Here is a 25617-nt window from a genome sequence, read left to right as displayed (position 1 = left end):
GCATGATAAAGGACAAAGAAGGCAGGGACCTAACAGAAGCAGATGAGATTAAGAAGAGGTGGCAAGAATACACAGAAGAACTATACAGGAAAGATCTGAATGTCCCTGATAGCCATGATAGTGCGGTCACTGAACTTGAGCCGGACATCCTAGAGAGTGAAGTCAAGTGGGCCTTAGGAAGCATTAGTAACAACAAAGCTAGCGGAGATGACAGTATTCCAGCCGAGCTATTTAAAATCCTAAAAGATGATGCTGTTAAAGTGCTGCATTCAATATGTCAACAAATCTGGAACACTCAACAGTGGCCACAAGACTGGAAAAGGTCAGTTTACATTCCAGTTCCAAAGAAGGGCAACGCCAAAGAGTGTTCAAACTACCGCACAATTGCGCTCATTTCACATGCCAGCAAGGTGATGCTCAAAATCCTACAAGCTAGGCTTCAGCAGTATGCGAACCGAGAACTACCGGAAGTACAAGCTGGGTTTCGAAGAGGCAGAGGAACTAGAGATCAAATCGCCAACATTCGCTGCATCATGGAGAAAGCAAGAGAATTCCAGAAAAACGTCTATTTCTGCTTCATTGACTACGCTAAAGCCTTTGATTGTGTGGATCACAACAAACTGTGGCAAATTCTGAAAGTGATGGGAGTACCAGACCACCTTACCTGTCTCCTGAGAAACCTGTACGAGGGTCAAGAAGCAACAGTAAGAACCAGACATGGAACAACCGATTGGTTCAAAATTGGGAAAGGAGTACGACAAGGCTGCATATTGTCACCCTGCTTATTTAACTTATATGCAGAGTACATCATGAGAAATGCCGGGTTGGATGAATCAGAGGTCGGAATTAAGATTGCTGGGAGAATTATCAACAACCTCCGATATGCAGACGATACCACCCTAATGGCAGAAAGCGAAGAGGATCTCAAGAGCCTCTTGTTGAGGGTGAAAGAGGAGAGTGCAAAAGCTGGTTTGAAACTCAACATTAAAAAAACTAAGATAATGGCATCTGGCCCCATCACTTCCTGGCATATAGAAGGGGAAGAAATGGAAGCAGTGACAGATTTTACTTTCTTGGGCTCCAAGATCACCGCAGACGGTGACTGTAGCCATGAAATTAAAAGACGCTTGCTCCTTGGGAGGAAAGCTATGGCCAACCTAGACAGCATCGTAAGAAGCAGAGACATCACCTTGCCGACAAAGGTCCGTCTAATCAAAGCTATGGTTTTCCCAGTAGTAATGTATGGCTGTGAGAGCTGGACTATAAGGAAGGCTGAGCGCCGAAGAATCGATGCTTTCGAACTGTGGTGCTGGAGAAGACTCTTACGAATCCCCTGGACTGCAAGGAGGTCAAATCAGTCCATCCTAAAGGAAATCAACCCTGAGTGCTCATTGGAAGGACAGATACTGAAGCTGAAGCTCCAATATTTTGGCCACCTAATGCGAAGAGAAAACTCCCTGGAAAAGACCCTGATGCTGGGAAAGAGTGAAGGCAAAAGGAGAAGGGGACGGCAGAGGATGAGATGGCTAGATAGCATCACGGATGCAATGAATATGAACTTGAGCACGCTCCGGGAGAGAGCGCAGGACAGGAAGGCCTGGCGTGCTATGGTCCATGGGGTCACGAAGAGTCGGACACGACTGAACGACTGAACAACAACAACAAGTGATGATCCAGCAGCATGTTCTCCCCTCCTGCGTTTGGTTGCTGAGAGGTAAATAACACTCTTTGCCTCAGCTTCCATTCCTGCCTTCAGCTAAAAAGCAATGGCTGAAAATGGAATACTCAGTTGCTCCCACACAGCCAGCTCCTTTTGCTTAGCATTGTCTGTTATTCCTGTAGCTGAGCCATCTATGGTGCACAAGGTATTGTCTATAGTTTTAGCACATAATCTGTTAGGCACATTGCTCCTGAGGTCACAAAAACGCACAAAGTGGCAACAAGCAGATGGGTGTAATACAACAAATGTAAGGAGGAGAGGAATATCAGAGTATTACCAAAAATGAATGGGATATGTCTCCTCATGCGCAGGCAGGGTAACTGAACTTTTATATTGAGTAAGGAGGATCCTGTAACTAAGGTGGTGCTTCTATGATTCTTAAATGGAGTGTATACATTACAGATATTTCCCATATAAGAGAGATGGCCAATTTATGTAATTGAGGGAGATGGGCACTGTGTTCTCCAGATAGTGGGCTGGGGAGGGGCAGGAGTGGTCAGCTCCATCATAAACTTGGTTCCATCCACTAGTAAGGACTTCAGAGTTACAAAGCACATTTGCTAAGGCATAACATCACAGTTGAATCTGTACATTTTATATATAACATACAAAAATCCAAGAGAAGATGTAACATTAAAGTCTAGAATTTCTATTTCTTACAACTTCAAAACCAAGGACAATTAAAAAAAATTGCTTGGGGGCTGTATCTGGCCTATAGGCTGCTAGTTGGCCATCATGGCATATTCATACTGATTAACCTCTGGCTGTGATTTGGCATTCTGTTTGCTCCACAGATAGGAATTAAGAAACACAATGTAATGGTCCACATATTTAGCCCTTTCTAATATACTAGGTCCCCTTCATGGATCATTGCCTTGTTGTGGTGAAGGGGCTTGCATAACTCAGTGAAGCCATAAGCTATGCCGTACAGGGCCACCCAAGACGGACAGATCATGGCGGAGAGTTCTGACAAAATGTGGTCCACTGGAGAAGGAAATGGCAACCCACTCCAATATTCTTGCCAAGAAAACCCCATGGAACGTATCACAAGGCTAAAAGATATGACACCGGAAGATGAGCCCCCCAGGTCGGAAGGTGTTCAATATACTACTGGGGAAGAGCAGAGGGAATTTCCAAGTAGTGCCAGAAAGAGTGAAGCGGCTGGGCCAAAACCGAAAGGACACTCGGCTGTGGATGTGTCTGGTGGTGAAAAGAAAATCTGATGCTGTAAAGAACAATATTGTTTAGGAACCTGGAATGTAAGGTCAATGAATCAAGGTAAGCTGGAGGTGGTCAAACATGAGATGGCAAGATGGAACATCGACATCTTGGGAATCAGCGAACTAAAATGGACAAGCATGGGCGAATTTAATTCAAGTGACCATCATATCTACTACTGTGGGCAAGAATCCCTTAGAAGAAATGGAGTAGCACTCATAGTCAACAAAAGGGTGGGAAAAGCAGTACTGGGGTACAATCTCAAAAACGATAGAATGATCTCAGTACGAATCCAAGGCAAACCATTCAACATCACAGTAATTCAAATCTATGCCCCAACCACTGAAGCAAAAGAAGCTGAGGTTGATCGGTTCTATGAAGACCTACAACACCTTCTAGAACTAACACCAAAAAAAGATGTCCTCTTCATCATAGGGGATTGGAATGCTAAAGTAGGAAGTCAAGAAATCACCGGGATAACAGGCAAGCATGGCCTTGGTGTACAAAATGAAGCAGGACAAAGGCTAATAGAGTTTTGCCAAGAGAACACGCTGATCATAGCAAACACTCTTTTCCAACAGCACAAGAGGCAACTCTACACATGGGCATCACCAGATAATATCAAAATCAGATTGATTATGTCCTTTGTAGCCAAAGATGGAGAAGCTCCATACAGTCAGTCAAAACAAGACCTGGAGCTGACTGTGGCTCAGATCATGAGCTGCTTCTTGCAAAATTTCGGCTGAAATTGAAGAACGTAGGGAAAACCACTAAACCATTCAGGTATGACCTAAATCATATCCCTCATGAATATACAGTGGAGGTGAGGAAGAGATTTCAGGGATTAGACCTGATAGACAGAGTGCCTGAGGAACTATGGACAGAGGTCCGAAACATTGTTCAGGAGGCAGCAACGAAATCCATCCCAAAGGAAAAGAAATGCAAGAAAGCAAAGTGGCTGTCTGATGAGGCTTTACAAGTTGCTGAGGAAAGAAGGGAAGCGAAAAGCAAAGGAGAAAGGGGAAGGTATATCCAACTGAATGCAGAGTTACAGAGAATAGCAAGGACAGTCAAGAAGGCCTTTTTAAATGAGCAATGCAAAGAAATCGAGGAAAACAATAGAATGGGAAAGACTAGAGATATTTTCAAGAAAATCAGAGATATCAAGGGAACATTTTGTGCAAAGACAGGCATGATAAAGGACAAAGAAGGCAGGGACCAAACAGAAGCAGATGAGATTAAGAAGAGGTGGCAAGAATACACAGAAGAACTATATAGGAAAGATCTTAATGTCCCTGATAGCCATGATAGTGCGGTCACTGAACTTGAGCCGGACATCCTAGAGAGTGAAGTCAAGTGGGCCTTAGGAAGCATTACTAACAACAAAGCTGGTGGAGATGACAGTATTCCAGCTGAGCTATTTAAAATCCTAAAAGATGATGCTGTTAAAGTGCTGCACTCAATATGCCAACAAATTTGGAACACTCAACAATGGCCACAAGACTGGAAAAGGTGAGTTTACATTCCAATTCCAAAGAAGGGCAATGCCAAAGAGTGTTCAAAGTACCGTACAATTGTGCTCATTTCACATGCCAGCAAGGTGATGCTCAAAATCCTACAAGCTAGGCTTCAGCAGCATGTGAACTGAGAACTACCGGAAGTACAAGCGGGGTTTCGAAGAGGCAGAGGAACTAGAGATCAAATCGCCAACATTCGCTGGATCATGGAGAAAGCAAGAGAATTCCAGAAAAATGTCTATTTCTGCTTCATTGACTGCGCTAAAGCCTTTGATTGTGTGGAATTTGCCACAACAAACTGTGGCAAATTCTTAAGAAATGGGAGTACCAGACCACCTTACCTGTCTCCTGAGAAACCTGTACGAGGGACAAGAAGCAACAGTAAGAACCGGACATGGAACAACCGATTGGTTCAAAATTGGGAAAGGAGTATGACAAGGCTGTGTATTGTCGCCCTGCTTATTTAATTTTTATGCAGAGTACATCATGAAAAACGCCGGGTTGGATGAATCACAGGTCGGAATTAAGATTGCCAGGAGAATTATTAACAACCTCAGATACGCAGACGATACCACCCTAATGGCAGAAAGCGAAGAGCATCTAAAGAGCCTCTTGTTGAGGGTGAAAGAGGAGAGTGCAAAAGCTGATTTGAAACTCAACATTAAAAAAACGAAGATCATGGCATCTGGCCTCATCACTTCCTGGCATATAGAAGGGGAAGAAATGGAAGCAGTCACAGATTTTATTTTCTTGGGCTCCAAGATCACCGCAGACGGTGACTGTAGCCATGAAATTAAAAGACGCTTGCTCCTTGGGAGGAAAGCTATGGCAAACCTAGACAGCATAGGATGAAGCAGAGACATCACCTTGCCGACAAAGGTTCGTATAATCAAAGCTATGGTTTTCCCAGTAGCAACGTATGGCTGTGAGAGCTGGACTATAAGGAAGGCTGAGCGCTGAAGAATTGATGCCTTCAAACTGTGGTGCTGGAGAAGACTCTTACGAGTCCCCTGGACTGCAAGGAGGTCAAATCAGTCCATCCTAAAGGAAATCAACCCTGAGTGCTCATTGGAAGGACAGATACTGAAGCTGAAGCTCCAATATTTTGGCCACCTAATGCGAAGAGAAAACTCCCTGGAAAAGACCCTGATGCTGGGAAAGATTGAAGGCAAAAGGAGAAGGGGACGGCAGAGGATGAGATGGCTAGATAGCATCACGGATGCAATGAATATGAATTTAAGCACACTCCGGGAGAGAGCGGAGGACAGGAAGGCCTGGCGTGCTATGGTCCATGGGGTCATGAAGAGTCGGACACGACTTAACGACTGAACAACAACAACAAATACTAGGTCTCAGTATTTTGTGTTTGGATGCTTGTTGTTTTCACCTTTCATCAGAGAGCTATTGTATTAAGTCATCAGTTAGTGTTTCCTGTGTAAAAGTAATATTTCCTCTGTTCATCTGTGTTTATGAGCACACAAACCTTACTAATGTAGATTCAGTCTAGAAAACAGTATACTCCTGGGCTTTTCTCAAAAACAGAAGTTTGGTTTATTTTATAGTTAATAGGATCAGATTATTTTGAGTGAACAAGGAATATGAAAACAACTCAATATAATAGAATAAATAATTCATATGCTCAAAGAAGAATTATCACTATAGCTCACCTTTCCCCCAAACCCATTGCTTTCCCTTCTTCTCTCTCAACTGCCCACTTTAACCCAAGGGTGGACAGAAAGTAGATATCCAGATGTTTTGGACTTCAACTCCCAGAAGCTCCTGCCAACACAGCCAGTGGTCAGAAATACTGGGAGTTGAAGTCCAAAACATCTAGAGATCTACTTTCTGCCCACACCTGCTCTAACTGATGTCTCCTCCTCCCCTGAATTTCCTCTCATCTCCCTAGAAACCTACCACATTCACTTCTATTCCACCCCTTCCAAATGGTCGCTCCCACATCATGTCCAATACACCTGTTTCCATTAATGTTTCAGTTTGGGGTAGCAAAGGGATGTTTTATATTTGGTGCAGTGTTCATTTACTGCGGGATGTGGCCTGGATTTCTTGATGGCAAATGCCCTGGGACTACACTGTGTCAGAATTGTGAATTTGTTTACTATAAAGTACCAGCCTCTAGGTTGCTGGTTCATGTCAGTCAAAGGCTCTTTCATGCTGCTGGAGAACTGGACAGGCAAGCTTCAGTCTCTAGAGATAAGAATACTGCCACTGCAATTGGAGCTGATTTTGACCATAACAGTATAGCCTTGTCCAGTTCAGAAATTAATATTATAATAAGGAAGGTAGGTCATCTCTAGACTTGCTTCTTTTTGAAATGCTGAACATTATGATGTTATGTTCATACCTATAAACATTTAACAGCTGTGTGACCAAAATATTCTTTTTTTTATCTCTGGGGCCACACTACTAGAGCCTCCAGAAGGGAACATTAGCGCCTCTTGTATAATACATAGTCCGCTTCATTTTTCTACAGGTGTGCAGAATATGCAAACCATTTGAATTACCAGGAGTGTTTGTTACAGAGCACTAGACTGACATACGATCAGTGGACAGATCTGTGCAGATTACATGGTTATACCACATCTGGCATGGAATTGAGGAGCCCAAGAATCTCAGCTTTTGTATTTTTAAAGCAAATGTTTAGCCTTAATGACTAGAGATAGGTATGAAAGCACTGGAAAGTCCCAGGGCGGGGACTGAGTAGGGTTTCTAGTATCGATGGGGTTCATTGCCTGTATAGTTCCTTGACCTCGGTCCTGAGAAGCAAAGCAGAATAACTTATGCAAAGTAATCACATATAAGTATACATTGTGTAGTAATGTAGGATTTTGATTACCTTGATCCAGAATTTTAACTTTTTACATATTTTAATGTCGTATGTATAGTCCCTTTATTGATTTTGCTTCCCACCCCTTCTTTATATGGTACATACCAGGGGTCCCCAACTCTTTGGGGTTGGTGGACACATTGAGAATGGTGAGAAGGTTTCATGGCCACTCTCACAAAATGGCTGGCAAGGGGCTTTCCCATTCATACAATGGCTGTCATGGTGGGCATGGCCAGTCACAGAACACTCATTTTCAGGAGACAAACTGGTAAGTCTAAAAGAAAAGAAACCTGCCCAAGAACCTAGGTACAAGGCAGAGGTGGGGTCTGAGCTCCAAAACACAAAACCATTTCTTTAAGCCCAATAAAGATGGGGCTGGAGGGCAGCACTTTGCTTTGCAGTATGCCAGGCTCCCAGTTTTTTAAAAAATATGTAATTAAAAAATATATTAAGAAATAAAATACAAATCAGGAGGGGCAGGGAGCCTGATGGGCACCAAGAGAGATGTCTGTTAGCACCATATTGGAGACCCCAGGTGTGCAGAATCCTGTATTGGAGGAAGTGGAGTCTCCGCTATATTACACAGAAAATAATTTCCCACAGTGGTTTTCCTGTTTATGTAAGCATATGAGAGGGAGGTGTTGGACTACATGGACCTTGGTCTGTTCCAGCAACGTTCAGAAGTAAGACTGAATAGTTAGGAACCCTTTACAGTGCACAGATTAGTACCCTCTAATCTGTGTCCTCTTAATGGTGAAGAGTTCGTGAATGTTTCCTCTTGCTTTGTCAAATTAAAACACACCAGCAGACCATGGCGATCCTGGTAAAAGAAAATAGAGCATGCCAGAGTGAAGTTAGTTCGCCCTTGTTCTAGCTGCTAGAACCTAGTATATGTTTGCATTTACATGCGTAGTTTAGATTTTCAAACAATTTGGTTCATTCTGCTCCTTGTTCTTTGTTCTTAGTTAATCATCACTTGTTTGTATTTGGTGCCTTTGTAATACAGTGCAGACACACATTGCTGTGTCCCTAGAATGAGCAGTGTTTTCTTCTCTAACATTTTGTCCTGGTCAGTTTTCCTTTAAAAATTAGGTTAGATTGGGCACCTCACTGGCAGACAGTCTAGTGCTGTGTATCTGAGCTGACCTATCTGGAGCAGATGAAACATGAAACACAAATCTATCTTGATACTTTACATTTTCTGCAGTCTGCTGCTTTCAGAATTAGGGAACATCAGAGAGGCAGGCCTTGGAATAATAAACTGTGATTCCTGTTTCCAGTGAGAACTGTGAAAGCCTCCTGTGAGTACAACACAAACTAGTCAACAGTGGTACCTACTAGGAAGCGTGGGTGCAAACTCTGTTCAAGGGAACCTTGGGATTCTCGGAAGCTTATCAGGGGTCCCTCAAACGTGGGGAAAATGTGGGATGATGAATGGCTGTTTGCTTCACTCTCTAGGGGACAGTTTTGTAATGTGTTCTTTATGCTGAGCTATTTTGGTGCCAGATGCATGACATGTAGCATCTGACACTCATTTTTAGACTGATCTCGGGTATACTGAAGTGAAGGAGTGTGCTTTTGATCCTGGTAGCTTCCAGGCATGAGAGGATTTTGCTTCTCAAAGTCTTTTTTGAATGGGAAAAGGTGGCAGTGCATGCTAATGATCAACCACTACCCTGCCTGGGAGAAACGGGAGGCATTTTGTTTGCATCTTGGATTAACACATGGGCTGTTTCTTTTCATCAGATAAAGCCACCAACCCCCTGAATAGACAAGAAGACTGGGAGTATATCATTGGCTTCTGCGATCAGATCAACAAAGAACTTGAAGGGTGTGTGTCCCAAATCATTCAAGCTGCATCACAAGGTTTTATTGAAGAAGTGATTTTTATAGAAACTTGGCATTTTTGATGCTTCATGTAATATGATTCATGTGATAATTCAAAATACAGTTATTTGATATACACTACTTGTTTTTGATAGATCTTGTGTAGTTTTCATTCTTCTCAAACACCAAACCATTGGAAAGTTCTGAATATGAAACAGTCAGGCTTTTTGGATAGGCTATGACGAAGCAATCAGCAAACATGACAAGGGCTACGTCCAGGGCTAAGCTTCAGGAAGGAGTGTTGTATAAACCGTATGGCAGCCTTCCCCAAGCTGGCATTTTCCAGATGTGTTGGTCTACAGCTCCCAGCACCTCCTCTGGGAGTTGTAGTTCAACACATCCGGAGGGCACCAAGCTAGGGAATGCTGCCTTATGGGTGGATCCCAGATCCTTGTTCCACCAGCTGAAAGATATCACGGGTGAAACAGGACCTCCATCCTCTCCTTTCCCCTGCAGTCCCCCATGCATCCTCCAAATAGGCTCCAGGGCATTCCCCAACCCTCCATAGCAGATTTAGAGGCATGTAGGGGGATGGATATTGGTGGCCCGTTCTATTCCACCAGTGGAATGTGGGTCTTGGATTCAACCTCAAATCATTTTCTGATTCTGACTGCTTTCAAAATATGAGGAATGTCAGTTCACTTTTTCAGGTTTCCATCCGCAAAATGAACATCACTGCAGTGATCACCTTTAATATTCATGCAGGGCTTTTATGTTTCTAAAACAATTTGCAGGTTTTCCTAACACACCTTCATGAATCATAACATCCTGTGCAAAGGGGGAAGTATTATTTTTCCCACACTGAGGAAATGAAAGGCCAGAAAAGTACAGCCTACCCTGGATTACACAGTAAGAATTGTGGTGTCCCAAGGAGACTGCCAGTTCTCTGCTTGATACACTAGAACAATGCTGAGGACAGAACAGTTAATTCTGGTAAAAGGTTTTGAGGCTGTAGAAGTGCCATATGTTGCTTCTTTTTATTACATCATGTGCCGCCTCCTTATTTTATAAACTCTTATACAGGATGGGGCAGCTGACACTTTAGTCACTTTGTAGACTGTTTTGCTTCACATGGGGGCTCCCTGTAACATCTTGGAAATTTTGACTTTCAGGGCTTTTTTTTCGAAGACGTTTTTCAGCCTTTTATGTTTGCAGAGAAAATCTTCATGCGTGACTGCTGTGTGTGCATTGGCAGTTGTGAAAGTGAAGCCTTTGGCAGTACGCCTTGGTCCCCTTAGCCCCCATACCTACAGTAATCTCATATTTTTATCCTGCTTACTCCTGCCTCTATTTCCATAGATTGTAAGCTTCTTGGGGGCAAGAACAGTGATGTCCTCTCATTCTCTGTAAAGCACCATGTACAGGGAGAGCACTCTATAAATAAATAAATACTTTTATTTCAGTCCACAGATAGCTGTGAGATTGCTGGCTCATAAAATCCAGTCACCACAGGAATGGGAGGCAGTCCAGGCTTTGACGGTAGGTGTTTCATACCTCCGTTTTCTAAAATTCTTTGTTTGCAACCGAATTAGTACTTTTACTAGGTAGAGGGTAGGGTGAAGACATATTTAGAATAAAGACACATTTAAAGTAAATTGGTTCAACTTTTGGAGGCTGCTGGACCAATGGGACTCTCTTGTGGCAAAATTTGGATTAGATGGCCTTTTGGTTCCTTCCAGTTCTTTGTAGAACACAAGTTGAAAATGGATGGATCCGCATTGGTCAAGAGAATTGTCCGGTCCCATCAGTCCTGAGCCTTTTTTCTGAACAAATGGTGTTCATGACTCATCATTCGTTCCCTGCAAAATAGTTTAGCAATTGTCGATATAATATTTTCTACATCTGCACATTTCTGTATTACTCAGTCTTGAATTTAGCTTTCTAATGCTGCCATCTTTCTGCATTGAACATAGTGGGCTTACTTCTGAGTAAACATGCATAGGATCAGGATACATTTATCTTAGTATTTCATTTAAAAATAAGTTTCTAGCCTTCATGATTGTGAAGTATAGCATGAGAATGTGTTTGTAGTGTATGCTGAAGGCCGCAGATGCAGTTTTCACTAGTTAGGAGAAGGGGCATCTGTGTCTCAGACAACATCCTGTTAATCGTTGTATATTAATGCCCCCTCCATTCTTACTGCTCTGCTTCTCTGCCTCCGCTTCAGCCTGTGTCTTCTTTCCTCTGTTTCATACCCTAAAATTCCAGTCCTTGCTAAAATATTCCAAAGCCTATGGAAACCTTAATCAGGATAAGTTATAAAGGGCATATATGCAATTATTTTTTCAGGGTGCAGAATTTGGGTGAACAGAAGGCAGTTCTGCTTGATATAAAATACATATGGTTTGGGATATAATACACTAAACTGGTCTGATAATGCTGAAATTCTATCTCAGTATCACTTTACATATCACTCAAAATGCTGATAATATCCTTTCATGCCAAATTTGCGTGCAGGAATTCTACTCAGTGGAACAGGTCTCTCTTTTCAATATATACCTTCCCTGTTGTCCAATCTTTCATAGCTCAGGGGACTACATAATTGATCAAGTGTGCCCCTTGTGGGTAACGAGACAGCATTGTACAAACAGCATTATGTATGCAAAGGGATGTATGCAAATAGGGATGGTGATTGTGCCAGGTGGCCTCACCTCTTCAGTGTGCAGGACATTCACGCAATGGACATCATGTTTGCATGGGGGCCTATGCACTTAGACCCCAGCATGCATAGGATCAAATTGCACAATGAATGCTCTGCAAAGTTGGTTAGTTTAGATGACATGATATGTGCATGTGTGATTTGGGGTCTGCACATGTAGTCTCCTAGGCAGACATGACATCCAATAGCAAGGCCCAGCTAGCACAATCACATCTCCCTCCCTATGTATAATGTCATCTGCATAGGCACAATGTTTCTGTAAAAAGGCTATGGAATTCCCATTAAGTGATGTTAGGATAAATGCACAGGCAAACTTTTAGAAAATCAAATGGAAGTCTCCAGGGGACTGGGGCTGGTTTCCAGAGAGCTTCACCTCGCATTACGCTCTGAGGGCTCAGGTCACATTTGAAAGTTTCATAGGCAACCTCTGTGGCTCATTTCATACAGGTTGGGGAACCCCTTTCAGGCAGACCTGTCCTGATTCATCTTATGCTTGCTTCCTGGTTTGATTGCAGGTGCTGGAAGCTTGTATGAAGAACTGTGGGAGAAGATTTCATAATGAAGTAGGGAAGTTTCGTTTCTTAAACGAACTAATTAAAGTTGTATCTCCCAAGGTTAGTATGAAGTTTGTTTTTCCTAAGACATGTTTGTGTGTCTAGCTTGTTCAAATCCATAAAACATGTTGTGGTTCATGCAGATTCCTCTGAGATAAGGCAGGCTATAAATAAATAAAAATTCTACAGTTTAAAAAAGTTCCTCACTGTATCTGGGCCATTTATTTGAATAGCTGGAGGACAATGTCCCAACAAGTCAGGTAGACAAGACTGCTGTATAAATAGAAGTTATACCAAGAAGATACACTGAATTCAGATTAACAAGGAATTTTAGGCTGAAATCCTATGCACTGTGACTTGGAAACAAATCCCATTAAACTCAACGAGCTAGTTCACACAATCACAGCATGGTTAACAAGCCACCATGGCTTGTTTATCCTGTTATGCATGTGTGATGACCAGATTTCCCTAATTACCCTTGCTGGCATGGCTTGTTGTGTCGCCAAACCTGAACAGCATGGCTTGTTTGTGTGTGGGGTGTGGGGGGCAGCCACCCTCAAATAACCCTACAACAGCTCATGGCTTGTTAACAACGCCGCAATTGTGCAAACTGGGTCGATGACAGCGTTTGCATATTTGGGCCTAGTTCGCATGATCGACCTACAGTGGCTTAAATCATGGCTTAGCATTGACTTGGTTCGTAAGATCAAATTGATCAAATAAGCCACCGTGGTTTGCGAGTGCCTGTTCCATAAATCAGCGCCCACCCCCCAGAAGCTTATTGTGTTGTGCGAAGCCAGTGTGGGTGGGTTGTTGGCATGGTTAACAAACCACCCACAACTCATGGGCTTAATCCATGTTTTATATTAACCATGGTTTGTTGCTTTAGCCATGAGTTGTCTTACAGATGAGCAAACAAACCATGGCTTTTTTTGCTATTTCTGGTTTGTTCCTCTCCCGCTCATTTTGCCAGCCTTCAGAGCAGTTTCATTTTCAGGCTGCTCTTGCTGGGCATCTCTGCTTCAGGGCAGACTGCAGCACAAGCAATCCAGGGATAAGCCGCAGTTCTGGGTACAGACATCACAACAAGCCATGGTTTAAACAATTCAGACATCATAAGCCAAAAACCAGCCATGGGTTTTATTGATGGCTTATAGCTGGTTAACAAACCATAGTTTGTTTGTGAGGATGGATTCAGACGCAATGACAGACTTCAGCAAACCACACCATGACTTAGGGTTAAGTGAGAACCAGACTACTGAGTCTTACTTTTGAGTAGTTATGCATAAGTTTACACTGTCAGAAAACCAGGGTTCAAAGACTGATAACCACTTCAGTGTGTTTTGGATTGATGTTAAAAAATACACAAACAAATCTTCTTTAAACCTTAAAGTCCTCACATTCTTTGAAGACGTTCTTGGAAAATAGCTTTTGGCCTAGTGATTCGCATCGTCCATTTCTTTATGAATATATCAGTAATTGCTTCTGTCTATTAAGAGACTGCATGTCAGACCGGCAAAGAGCCTGTTCATAGCATAGTTTGCCTCACATCTCACTGATCTAATGGTTCAAAGTAGATTATTTTATCTCAGGGCAGAGAAACCTAAACCTTTCCCCTTGTTGGTTATTCTTGCAGTACCTGGGAGACAGAGTGTCGGAGAAGGTCAAAACCAAAATAATTGAGCTGCTGTACAGCTGGACGGTGGCCTTGCCAGATGAGTCCAAAATCAAAGATGCCTACTACATGTTGAAAAGACAAGGTGGAGAACAGTTTCTTCTTCAGCCTTTCGTTCTCTTTCCGTGTTAGGTGGGACTTTGTAATATTGTGGCCTCAGTGGTAGTAGTTTCAGCTCATCTAGACAGAGGACTACTTCCACCAGGAGGTGGATTCATACCTGATAGATAGACCTCACTGCGGAATCTTAGCTTTCCCATGGAGTGTTCAGTATTGTGATGGCTTAGTGCTGGCTGCATTGTTTCACTACCATTAGTTGCCAATCTGTTCACTGGCTGTTAATTTCATCTTTGCTACTTAGTCTTAATGCTTGTTTTGAGTAGTCAGGTCATATGATACCAGGAAGTATCAGGCAAGTAACAGAATCCAGGGCAAGCTCACAGGAGTAAACACAGGCTTGTGAGGTGTAGACTCTAGATCATGAGGAGAAGCGTGTCTGAAGACAAGAACATCCCATGGCGAGTTCCAAGGGCTCATCTGCAGAAAGAGAAGTCCATCATAGCCTTTCCAAAGGTGAGCTGGGTACTGCCATTCAGGATCAAGATTCAGAACAATGTCTGGTTGTTTTCCTGGTAATTATATAACATGTGGTCTTTACCGACTTCTGGGATAGCAGCATAGTAAGAATACCATTAGCAAGTAGCAGGCCCCTAGTTCAAGATTCAAATGTCTTAGATATCATAGCGCTTACTATTTTTGTTCAGGCAACTTGCAGTGAACAAGAACATCCAGAGAGCTTGCTTGCAAAGAGTGATGCTGGGGGGTTTTCCTCTCTGTTTTCAGGCATTGTTCTGTCTGACCCTGTAATTCCTGTGGAGAGAACTCTAATCCCCTCTCCTCCACCTCGTCCCAAAAACCCTGTGTTTGATGATGAGGAGAAGTCCAAGGTAAGTAGAAGAAAGAACTATAATAATAAGCAACAGCCATTTTATCTTATGGTGCTTTTAACAGGATAGTAAATATAAAGCTAGGGTCTGCTAACTCCCTGCTTTCGAATCTACAGTCTACTACTATAAAACAAAGAAAAAAAGTCAAGGTTCTAGAATTTGAGTAGTTCTTTGGAAACTTTCACAAGTGCTTTTGTATTTTACCCAATGTGTTATTCTCCTTGTCATCTCTTCTTCTGAGGGCAGAGAAAGCTGAGGGTTGCATCTTCTAATTGTAGAGTAGAACTCAGGTGAAGTTCTCACAAATACTTGGCTCAGTTTTGCAAACCATTAACTTTATTTAAATCTCTCTTTACTGTATGCTAAAAGCAGCACTAAAGTGAGGAGGTGGTGGTTGTAAGAGTTTGCGATTGTCTTTATATTATGAAAAAAGTGAAGCAGAGTCTTGGAAAGTCTTGGAAAGCCCTGCATGCCTTCACTGAGTAGAGGACAAAGACATTTGTGAATAATAGTAATAATTTGTCCTTATATGGCACTTTTCCTAACTACCTGAATGCTTCACTTTCATTACCTCAATCATCCTTATAGCAACCATGTTAATAAATCAGCATTATTAGCCCTATTTGGCAATGTGTCACAGAGAGAGATAGTGACTTGCCTGGGTCACCCCCGTGAGTTCAGGGCTTAACTGAGATTTGAATTGGGGACCTCCAAGTCATGGCTCATGGTATTTAACATGATGCTAACTTCAGCTCTTACACGTATGGAAATACCGCTGCTGTGTACTGTGGCTGTCTTGAGAGAGGTTGGGATGGAGGTGGACGCCAAATGGATACTCTAAAACCGAAATGAGCAGTTCAAAGTCCACCTTCTCATCCTGCTCTCTCTTTCTCTCGCTAAGTGAAACCCAGCCCTAGCTGTAGTTGTCATAGAGTAAGACTTCCACACCTTAAACAGTGGCAGTCCAGCACTGATCCTGCCAATGGCAGTACTGACTCGGGTAGTTCAGGATTATGTGCTATCCAACAGCACCCATCCTTCTTGTTTCTGTGTAATTTTACATTTATATTCTACCTTTCCACCACACTGCTCAAATGGCTGTGGTCAGAGTGCTAAGAGCTGGATGCATCAAAGGAAAATCAAAACTTTGCTAATGCCAGCATAAGGTACCAGTTCCTCAAAATGAAACAATAAAAATCAGGAAAAGTTCAGCCAACCCTAAACACTTCATCATTTTTTTCTTTTTGCAGCTTTTAGCTAAATTGTTAAAAAGCAAAAATCCAGATGATTTGCAAGAGGCAAACAAGCTTATTAAATCTATGGTGAAAGAGGTGAGACTGAACACTTAATGACAAATCTGTAGATGTGACGATTGCACGGGGCTTGTTTTGTAATTTTAAGTATTTTAGAATCTCTTTGATCCATACCATTGGGCTGCATGATCTCAGAAAACCTGAGCATCTTTATTTTCTATAAACAATACTCTGGTTTCCTTCATCAGCAAAATCAAGTTCTTATCTAGGTTTGAAGTTGTGACTAGAGTTTGGGTGGTGAGCTAAGATAAGCCAATCAGTGATGTATAGCTCCACTTTGTCTCCCAACTTTGGATTTAATTGGCGTTATTGACTCTGATAGCTTCTGCTATCTTTGGCTTGTCTGCTCATTCTCTTTCTGAACAACCTTACCTTATGAAGACATAGGTGCACGAGGCTGGGGGTGTAAGTTGTAAGGACAGAAGTTCCGTTTTCCTCGAGTTCCATCTGCTCAGCTTGTCCTCAGCGGATATGGGATTCTGGCCTGTGATTCCCTTTGATCTTACACTAGTGTTGTGCATATACTGGAACTATTGAAAAACACTAAAACACACACAGTAAAACAAATTCTGTCCTTACAGAGAAATACTTGAAAATTGCTTTGAAAATGTGCGGGCTGCATTTCTTAAAGGCTCAGAAAGCACAAGGGATGGGGTGGGGGGGAGATCTGATGGTTGAGTGCCGACCTGCTTCATTTAGGATGACCAGATGCAAAGGAGGACACAACTCCTGTATCTTTAATAGTTGTCTAGAAGAGAAAAGCACAGCTTTTCTCACCCCTGTCTGAAGAGTTGCACCTGTCAAAACACCCCTCTTCTAGACAATTATTAAAGGTACAAGATCTCTGTCCTCCTTTGCATTTGGTTATCCATGCTTCATTTCACAGAGCTTCCTCTTTCTTCCCATGGTCCTTAGTTCTTCCCCTGCTCACATGCATACTGTCCAGTACTGTCTGTACCCCTTCCCCCTCTAGTTCCTCAGTTCCCCGTTCAAAAATGTCAAATCAAATTGTTTCAGCAATTCTATCTTAAACAATGTAAGGTGATCTTGAGAGAGCCAAGTAAGACTACAATCCTGTGCAAATGTACCAAAGAATAAATCCTTCTGAACTTGGTGGGTCTTCTGTATATTGAGATTTCCCTATTTTGTATCATACTTTCCCAAGGGCAAAATTGTACTTTTCTGATAGCAGATTGTAGGAACTTTGTAGCCAGGAATTCTAGACACAGTGCTGGTAAATCTGTAGGCTTCCGCACTCTTCAAGCCAGCCTGCCCTGGATTGTGATGGAATTAAAAGGGAAGACTTATTTTCTCTCTTTTGCTTTAAAACTTGAAGGATGAGGCACGAATACAGAAAGTAACAAAGCGCCTGCATACCTTGGAGGAGGTAAACAACAACGTGAAACTGTTAAATGAGATGTTGGTTCACTACAGCAAAGAAGACTCCTCAGAAGCTGATAAAGAACTCATGAAGGTGGGTGCAAGTTTCATCCTTGTAAAATGTTTAGTTCTTGTTATCCTCTAGCCTTTTTGACTTCCATCTTCCAAAGAAAAGGAATTTCATACCCCAGCTTTCTGTGCAAGAACAGCTGCCAGCATCACTCAGCGCACACATAAGGAGATGATGTCATCTCCAGTTGAATAAATACATGGATTTTTATAAATAAGCAAAGAAGGCATAAGTAAGAAGGGTTGCACATGTCTGATATGGCTTATTGGCTCCTTTCTCCCACATTTTCCCTCAGGAGCTCTATGATAGATGTGAAACTAAGAGGCGGACATTATTCAAGTTGGCCAGCGAGACGGAGGATAATGACACCACTTTGGGTAAGCAGGAACCGTTTCTGTAGCCATGTTGGTTGTAGCTGACTATGCTCCATGGGCACTGGAAGGATCATTTTTAATTGCAAATGTTCTGGGGCCACAGAGGCAGAATTTTTGGAAGGGGCTTTGCATGAAGAAGACTAAAGCCAATGGCTTGGATCCAGTACCCTCGTTACTCCAGCAGTGTCCCCTCCTTCCCCTTGCAGCCTCCCTGTGCACCCTCTAAATCTCCCCCAGAGATGCTGGATCCAAGCCTGTATTTACACTATCCTCTTGCACTTCCACACTTACCCTCAGTCAGTAAATATACAGGGTGAAATTCCATTACACGTTTATTATATTTCCATCCCATCTTTCTCCCATCATGGAACTGAAGGTGGAGCACATGGGGCTCTCAGGCAGTCTCCCATCCAGGTGCTCACCGGCCCCAAAGGTGCTTAGCTTGGGCACGGTGCCTTCAGACCATAAACAAATCAGATGGGAAACTCTGTAATCTCTATTGTCTAATCAGTGTTGTTGCTTTTAATATCATCAGATCATGTCACGTTCCTGTGCATACAAGTCCTAAATTGTGATAGCAGAAGTAGATGAGGCAAGAGTTAGAGAGGGATATAATTGCAATACATCCAAGGGCAGAGGGGGCATGCTCTGAATGGGTAGCATTCCTTGTCATGAGAATCAGTGAATCAAATGAGTTAATTATATTCCTAGATTGAGAAAGCATTACTGAAAATGAAATGATTTACATATGTGGTGCGGCATTTGTTTATTACAGGAGATATCCTGCAGGCCAGTGACAATTTATCACGGGTAATAAATTCTTATAAAAGAATTATTGAGGGACAAGTCATCAATGGCGAAGTGGATATTTCCATGCTGCCTACAACAGAAGGTGAGTCAAATTTTTCAGGAGCAATCTGTTTGCCTCGTTTCTAGCTAATCTAAAAATTATATGCCACTTCTAATGCTTAGAGTACTTTATAGTCCTTTGTCCTAAAGTGGCTTTATAGGATTGATTTGTTAGTCTTCCTGAGAGCATCAACTCTTCATCCCTATTTAGATTGCTCCCCCACCCTGTTCTAATCCCGGGGGCAGAACACAGCAGAGACTTTTGCCCCTGCTTGGTAGCTACAGAATGCTCCTTAGCCATACTCGAAGATGACACCGGTGGCCCTACATTGGTCACCATTTTAGACAAGACAGGGCCACCCTAGAGAACCAGCCATTCGGGGAGTGGCCACCTGCACCTGTATGATACACATAGCCCGAAATATTTGATGGCTCTATGTGCAATGTTTTCTATGTACTAATAAATCCAGAATGTCTGAAGACTCTGCACCAGGGGTGGGGAACCTATTTTGGCCCAGGGGTTGAATGGGCTCCGGACAAGCTTGTCGGGGACCACATTGCATGCTGGCTTCACTCCCCGTCCACCTCCCCTTATTTCTTTAAGTTTGTTTCATTTCATTTATTACATTTCTATATTGCCCAATAGCTAAAGTTCTCTGGGCGGTTTACAAAGATTAAAACCTTGAAATACAATATTGTCACATAATATAAAAACCATTTACATAAAATATATAAACACACATGTATAAACGGTTTTAACAGTCAGCAATAAGAAATCCCATTTGGGGAAGGCGAGGGAAGAGCAAAGCTGGCTGAGCTGAGACCTTGAGGAGCACTGCTTGAGGCCGTGACTGTCGCGCTTTTGCCCCTCTCCCTTCTCTGAGGGGAGACAGGACTTTGGAGAGGGGCTCGGCCGAGGCTTCTGTGGACTGGATGGGGCTCTACACACAAATCTGACATTAGAAGGGGCAATATTCAGAAACCAGTGGGAGAACATTTCTGTCTCCCAGGACACTCTTGTTACTGACTTTGATGTGACTATTCTTGAACAAAACAACTTCAAAGGGAGACTCTCACATGAAACCACCAAACTATAGTTTATCAAGAAATTCAGGTCTACCATTAATGGCCTTGATTGAGATAATGGGTTTTTATCCCACTATAGGTGTTAATTAGCTTACCAGTGCCAGGATGTTTGTGTTATCATCAACTTCTTTGTGAATGGTCACTGTAATGATTTCACATACACGTAAGCTTCAGTGTTAATTGTCACAGTTCGTACTTTTTTCATTCCCCCCTCTTCTAAGTGTATATCTACCCACCAACTTAGGATAACACTTTATGAATCTGATGAAGTAGACTCTGGTTCAGGAAAACACATGCCAAGATAACTATCTTAGCCTTTAAGATGCCGCAAGACTCTTAGTTGTGTTTCCCAGTAGTTGTCAGGGTTGCCTCTGAGCACAGGGAGTGGCAGAGTGGCTCAGATTCTGAAGAGGAATTGCAGGAGATGGGGGAGGAAATTTCCCAGGCTTGTCCAGAGATAGAGACACAGACTCGTCAGGCTTCAAAGGCCCAGCTGGACAGAGAAGGCCTCTCTTCACACATCCCTGTGAGAGATAGCAAACAGGGAGAGGTGGGGCTTGGAGAGCCTGAATTCTTAGACACCAGGCGCAGATGCAGAGCCAAGAGAGAGATGGCAGGGGCAGAGCTTAGACGGTCTGCCCGATTGGCCCGGCAGGAACAGCTGCGTTTAGAGTCCCCACGAGAGAGAGGGAGATCCCCCCCCCTTAAATTAGAGTAGCAGCCCGCCTTTTCTTCAAACGGTGGGCAACTTTCGTAGCTTTCCTTTGAACTCCCTGAAGGCATGTCTTTTGTAGACTGTGCGTCACTGACCATTTGCATCTGTATGACCCATTGAAGTAGTGGAGTAAAAGCTGAGAATTGAAGCCTCTTGTCTGTGTCTTGATTTGGGTTCTGAAGTTTACAGCAGGGGCAAAAGGGAATCCTGACAGTAGTACTTTATAATGGTTTAACTGTTATACTAGAGTTGTATGTTCCTGCCCACTTTCACCACTGATTGCTGGGCACTTCACATTTCCCAGCTTTTAATGGACAAAGAATGAATGAAAATGCTGATAGAAAGCACACTCCCAGTCATGGGAAGCATGACACAGCATCGTTAATTATCGAGATACTTTTCTTAATATCTGGGACAGAAGGAAGTTCTCCCTCTCTACTCAAGACATGGGCATGGCTGGAGACTTTTGTTTTTAACAGAGAGAGGTCCTTTTTGACAAAGTCTGAGACTCTCCTTGTGTACTCCTGCCTTTGTTTCCCTTTCTTTGCTCTATTGTCTCTGTTTTTAGACTGTAAGCACCTTAGGGCACAATCTTATGCATGTTTAGACAGAACAAAGTCCTACAACTCCCAGCATTCCCCAGCAGTCATGCTGACCGAATGCTGAGAGTTGTAGGAATTTTTCCTGTCTAAGCATGCATAGGATTGCGCCTTTAGTCTGTCAGTCTTTGTAAAGCACCGTGTACACAGAGAATGCTTGATGATGATGATGATTTCCTGCCCTAGCGCAGTGGGATCCCAGAAGTGGGACTAAACCCCTTGTGTTTACCTGGACACTGTCCAAGGCTACATAGTAAGACATTTGCATAAAGGTGGCCACTTTTCAGGCTCTGAGCTTCTTGGAATGGGGAGACTGGCATACATGCTCATGGAGCTTGAAGGACTGGGAATGCATGTTGGATGGCCTAGGGAAAGGGTTGCAGCCTAAAATGTTTGAACGCTGGCAACATCTAGGCATTAGAGCCACTGTTGCCCTCCTCGTTATATAACTACGCACTTACCGGTATGTGTGCTTCGGTTCTGGCTTGTTGCATCCCTTGCCATCCTTCCTGTTCTCTCCTGACCCCTGCAGGAAGTGATTCTGCCAGTAACATCAGCACACTCATTGATCTGGTGGGATTGGACATGTCTAGTACACCGCCGCCGATGCTTCCAGCGACGCTGACGCCGGCCCCGACTCTAGCTCCAGCCCCAGCCACCTCGGAAATCCCTGTCCTCCCACCGCCTCCTCAGACAGCCGGTCACGCCCGAAGCCGCTCGTCCAGCCAGGCTGAGGCCACTGCTGCTCAGCTGACTAGCTTAGCCAATTCCCTCTCCTTGCTCGATGAAGAACTGCTATGCTTAGGTAAGGCAGGTGGGATTTGGGCGTGCTGGCTGTGGGAGGGACTGCCAGGGAGCTGCTGCTGGCTGCACACAGGCTTTCCAGGTTGTTGCCCAAATCCCTAAAAAAAAGGTCTGAGTTTACTAGACTGGATTATCAATGGGTGGCAAAGTACTGAATATGAGGAGGTTGACATAGACAGCATGCTGCACACTCAAAATATACATCTTACAATCGTGAAGGAACTTCTCCCCCCCGCCCCCAATGCCTGATTAGCTAGTGACGTCGGATCGTTTTTCTAAATAAAAAATCTTTCCCTGCATGTGACAACATTTGTTTGCTTGAATGAGCTGAGTTTAATAAAACAAACCCATTCATTAGACTGGGAACAGCATCTCTCATATGCAACACCTTGCCTACTCCTGATCATTGTGAAATAGATGCTGTGTGAACTGTAACAAATACAATCTGCTTGCAATTGGAGAGCAGTGAAGAGTTAAGAAACGCAGATATGCATGGGCCCAGTGTGTGCCTTTCACCAGGTTCCTGAAGAGCGGCTGAGTTGAATGCAGCGACTCCTCCTGTTGGGGAAGGAGAGGTGGTTTGGGGCACAATCCTACACATGTTTAGACAGAGGTGAGTCCTACAACTCCCAGCATTCCCCAGAATGCATGGGGCATAGTGGGAGTTGCAGGACTCACCTTTGTTTAAACATGCATGGGATTGCACCCTTAATGCATTTCTCAGATTTGTCATCTGACTTTCTTCTGCACAGTAGCAGGCTTGGAGAGAGTGATTTGCCCGAGGCCACTCAGGGTGAGGCATGGCTGAGTGGGGATTTGTACTCAGGCCTCCGTGATTTCAGCCCAAAGTATGGCACTCTGGCTCTCATGGGAACCTCACCAGCTCTGCTGTGATTTTCCCCTACTACAATGTTTTGCACTTCTGTTCTGCTGATTCTCTAGTATTGTCTCTTATGCTCAGGCCTGAATGACCCAGCTCCCGCTGCAGCAAAAGAATCAACTGAGAGCAGCCAATGGAACATGTTCCAGGTACTTTGCTTTATGTTGCCGGGACTAAGTTTACACTCTAGGTAGTACACTTTAGGAAGGTCCCTGAGCCAAAGGATTGGAGTGTGCCCTGGGCTGAACTTTGCTTTCATTTTCTGGCTTATGCTATCACGAGGGATGCACCAATAAAGAGCAGCCTGACTTACCCAATGGGTAGTGATCAGCACCATCATCCCTAATAAGGCTTGTAAGGGTTAAGAAGGCAAAGAGAGCCTAGAATGGGTTAGTGCCTTTTGCAGTCTCTTGTGCCTCTGGCCCCTTGATCTCGCCGTCCTTTAGAGCATGCCCCACTCACGGAGTACCATCATAGAGAAGCTTAATGAATGGGAAGTCAAATAGTTCTCAGTGTGTTCATCTCCTTCCTCTGTTGCAGAACGAACCGGTAGATCTGGACTTCTTGAATCCCAAACTGGTTTCTGTGGCCTGTAACTCTGCAGTGAACCCTGTTCCTGCTGTGTCCCAGCCTGTGTGTGGAACATCAGCATCTCTTGCTTCCACATTCATGACTCCCCAGCCTGTCCCCAGTATCCCTGCCCCTGCCTCAGTCCCTTTCATATTCTCTGCTGGACCACCACTGGGCCCTCCTAATACCATGTCAGTGGCCCCTGGGTATCTTGGCGCTGCTGTGGGAAGCAATGGTGTGCACAAGATGGATCCATTAGGACACCTTCTGGAAGAAAGCAAAGGGTGAGGGGTTTTTCTCGTTCTTCCGCTTGAAAATAATCGCTACCATGAATCAGATTTCTTCTCTCTCTCCCTCTCATAGCTTAAAAACAGGGAACGAGGGAGTTTTCCTTACATCAGGGGAGGGGAACCTTGGACTCGGTGGCCAAATCTGGCCTGCCTGTGGTCCCAGTCTGGCCCTGTAGGGATCCCCAGCTGGCCACACCCCTTTCCCTCAGCCACCATAGTTTGGCTTTTGTGCCGCTTTATTCCCCACTGTAAAAGGTTGAAACGCCGCTCCTAAGGCTTAATTACGGGCAGCAAGAGCTTCAGGCTACAATGTGCTGGGGTTTGGGTACTTTGGCCCCGCCCCTTTTGCCTTTGCCCCACCCGCCACAGGAATGGCCACATTCCACTCCAGAGCTGTTTCTGGGGGCTGCATTCCAGTGGGGTACAAGGGAAAAGGGGCAGGACCAAAATGCCGGTCTGTTTTCGCCTGTGCGCCTACTGCCAGTAACTAGGCATTAGAAGAAGCATTTCCACTTGCAAAATGGGGAACTAACTGCACCAAAGCTGAGAAACCACCAACTGACATAGCTGTAGGGAAAGGGCATAGGGCCAGGGGAAGGGGCTGTGACCATAGGGGGAACCACAGATGGCCGGATTTGGCCCCCAGGCCTGAGGTTTTACACTCCTGCCCTAAGTACATGTTTGTTAAGAAATAGTATGTGTGAAATTATAGTATATCCCAAGAAAACATAATGCTTGGTAAAACATGGATAAGTGGGTGTTGTGTAAAAATGATTTCTGTAAATTCTTGCAACCATGGGGAGAAAGACATTTCCTGTTCATCTCTCCGGGCTCGGCGGTTGTGGGTGGGACGGGAGTCGGGACTGAGCATGTACAGGCCAGTGATGACAGCACTGAAGTCCACTCCATCCATATGGCTGACATGTAGATGCAGCTCTATTTCTTTGCCAGTACTTTGCATGTACCTGTAGGGCAGGGGTGCAGAACTACTTTTGGGTGGGGGGGACGGATGACCCCCCCCAGCCCTCTGCGGGCTGAATGATGTCAGGTGGGCGTGGCCATGTCCAGCTGACATCATTTGCTCCCTGGGCCAAGCACCAGATCTTCCAGGGACCAGGTGTCATTGCGCGTGGGATTTCCCAGCTAAGGAAGCCCCATGTGTAGCAGAGCCAAGCTGGACTAACCCCCATCACTCATCCCATGGAGAGCGACTGAGACTAGGTTGGCTCTGCCCTGTCTTTGCACGCCCCACCACCTTCCTGCAATGGGGCACACGAAGGAGAAGCGGCTAAGTCCCCTTTGCTTCTTGGATGGAGGAGCAAAGGGGACTCTGCCCATCCTGCCTCCTTGCCCCATTGTGGGAAGGAGGCAGGGCAGGCGAAGCAGAAGGAGACTTGCCCACGCACAGGGAAAGCAACCGTTTTCCCTGGCGTGGGAACAAGAGGTCTTGGTGTTCACCCGTACACAGGGAGAGTGGCTGTTTTCCCGGTGCAGACCAGTCCCAAGGTCATCACTTCTAATTCCTCTGCCACCCTCTCCAATCTGAGATAGCAGCAAGGGCATGGCCTCCAAGGGGGTTCCTCCAGGGGGTAGGCCTTGGACCCTAAACCCTGTGCCATGGAAGAACCCCAGGAAGCCGTGTGGAGCAGATTGGGGTGCCCTGCA

General features: G+C 44.2%; 1 protein-coding gene across 5 annotated transcripts in view; it reads left to right on the top strand.

Annotated features, from left to right (window-relative positions):
• Positions 1–25617, top strand: part of GGA3 (golgi associated, gamma adaptin ear containing, ARF binding protein 3) — a 54037-nt gene that overhangs the window by 22309 nt on the left and 6111 nt on the right. For all 5 annotated transcript variants that reach the window (XR_014788276.1, XM_084838032.1, XM_084838034.1 and 2 more), the window contains 12 exons: positions 9047–9131; positions 10591–10666; positions 12362–12460; positions 14037–14160; positions 14919–15022; positions 16273–16353; positions 17672–17809; positions 18081–18162; positions 18935–19051; positions 21941–22213; positions 23174–23241; positions 23633–23946. Coding sequence is in view for 4 of the 5 variants with exons in the window: in XM_084838032.1 (XP_084694158.1) it covers positions 9047–9131; positions 10591–10666; positions 12362–12460; positions 14037–14160; positions 14919–15022; positions 16273–16353; positions 17672–17809; positions 18081–18162; positions 18935–19051; positions 21941–22213; positions 23174–23241; positions 23633–23946 (1561 nt within the window). In the remaining variant the exon portion in view is untranslated. The remainder of the gene's footprint in view (positions 1–9046; positions 9132–10590; positions 10667–12361; positions 12461–14036; positions 14161–14918; positions 15023–16272; positions 16354–17671; positions 17810–18080; positions 18163–18934; positions 19052–21940; positions 22214–23173; positions 23242–23632; positions 23947–25617) is intronic.

This window comes from Heloderma suspectum, chromosome 2, assembly GCF_057233095.1.
Source record: "Heloderma suspectum isolate Gila_16-S chromosome 2, 16-S_ref, whole genome shotgun sequence".
Lineage (NCBI taxonomy): Eukaryota > Metazoa > Chordata > Lepidosauria > Squamata > Helodermatidae > Heloderma > Heloderma suspectum.
Note: the sequence above shows the minus strand (reverse complement) of the source record. Positions and strands in the feature narration are given on the sequence as shown.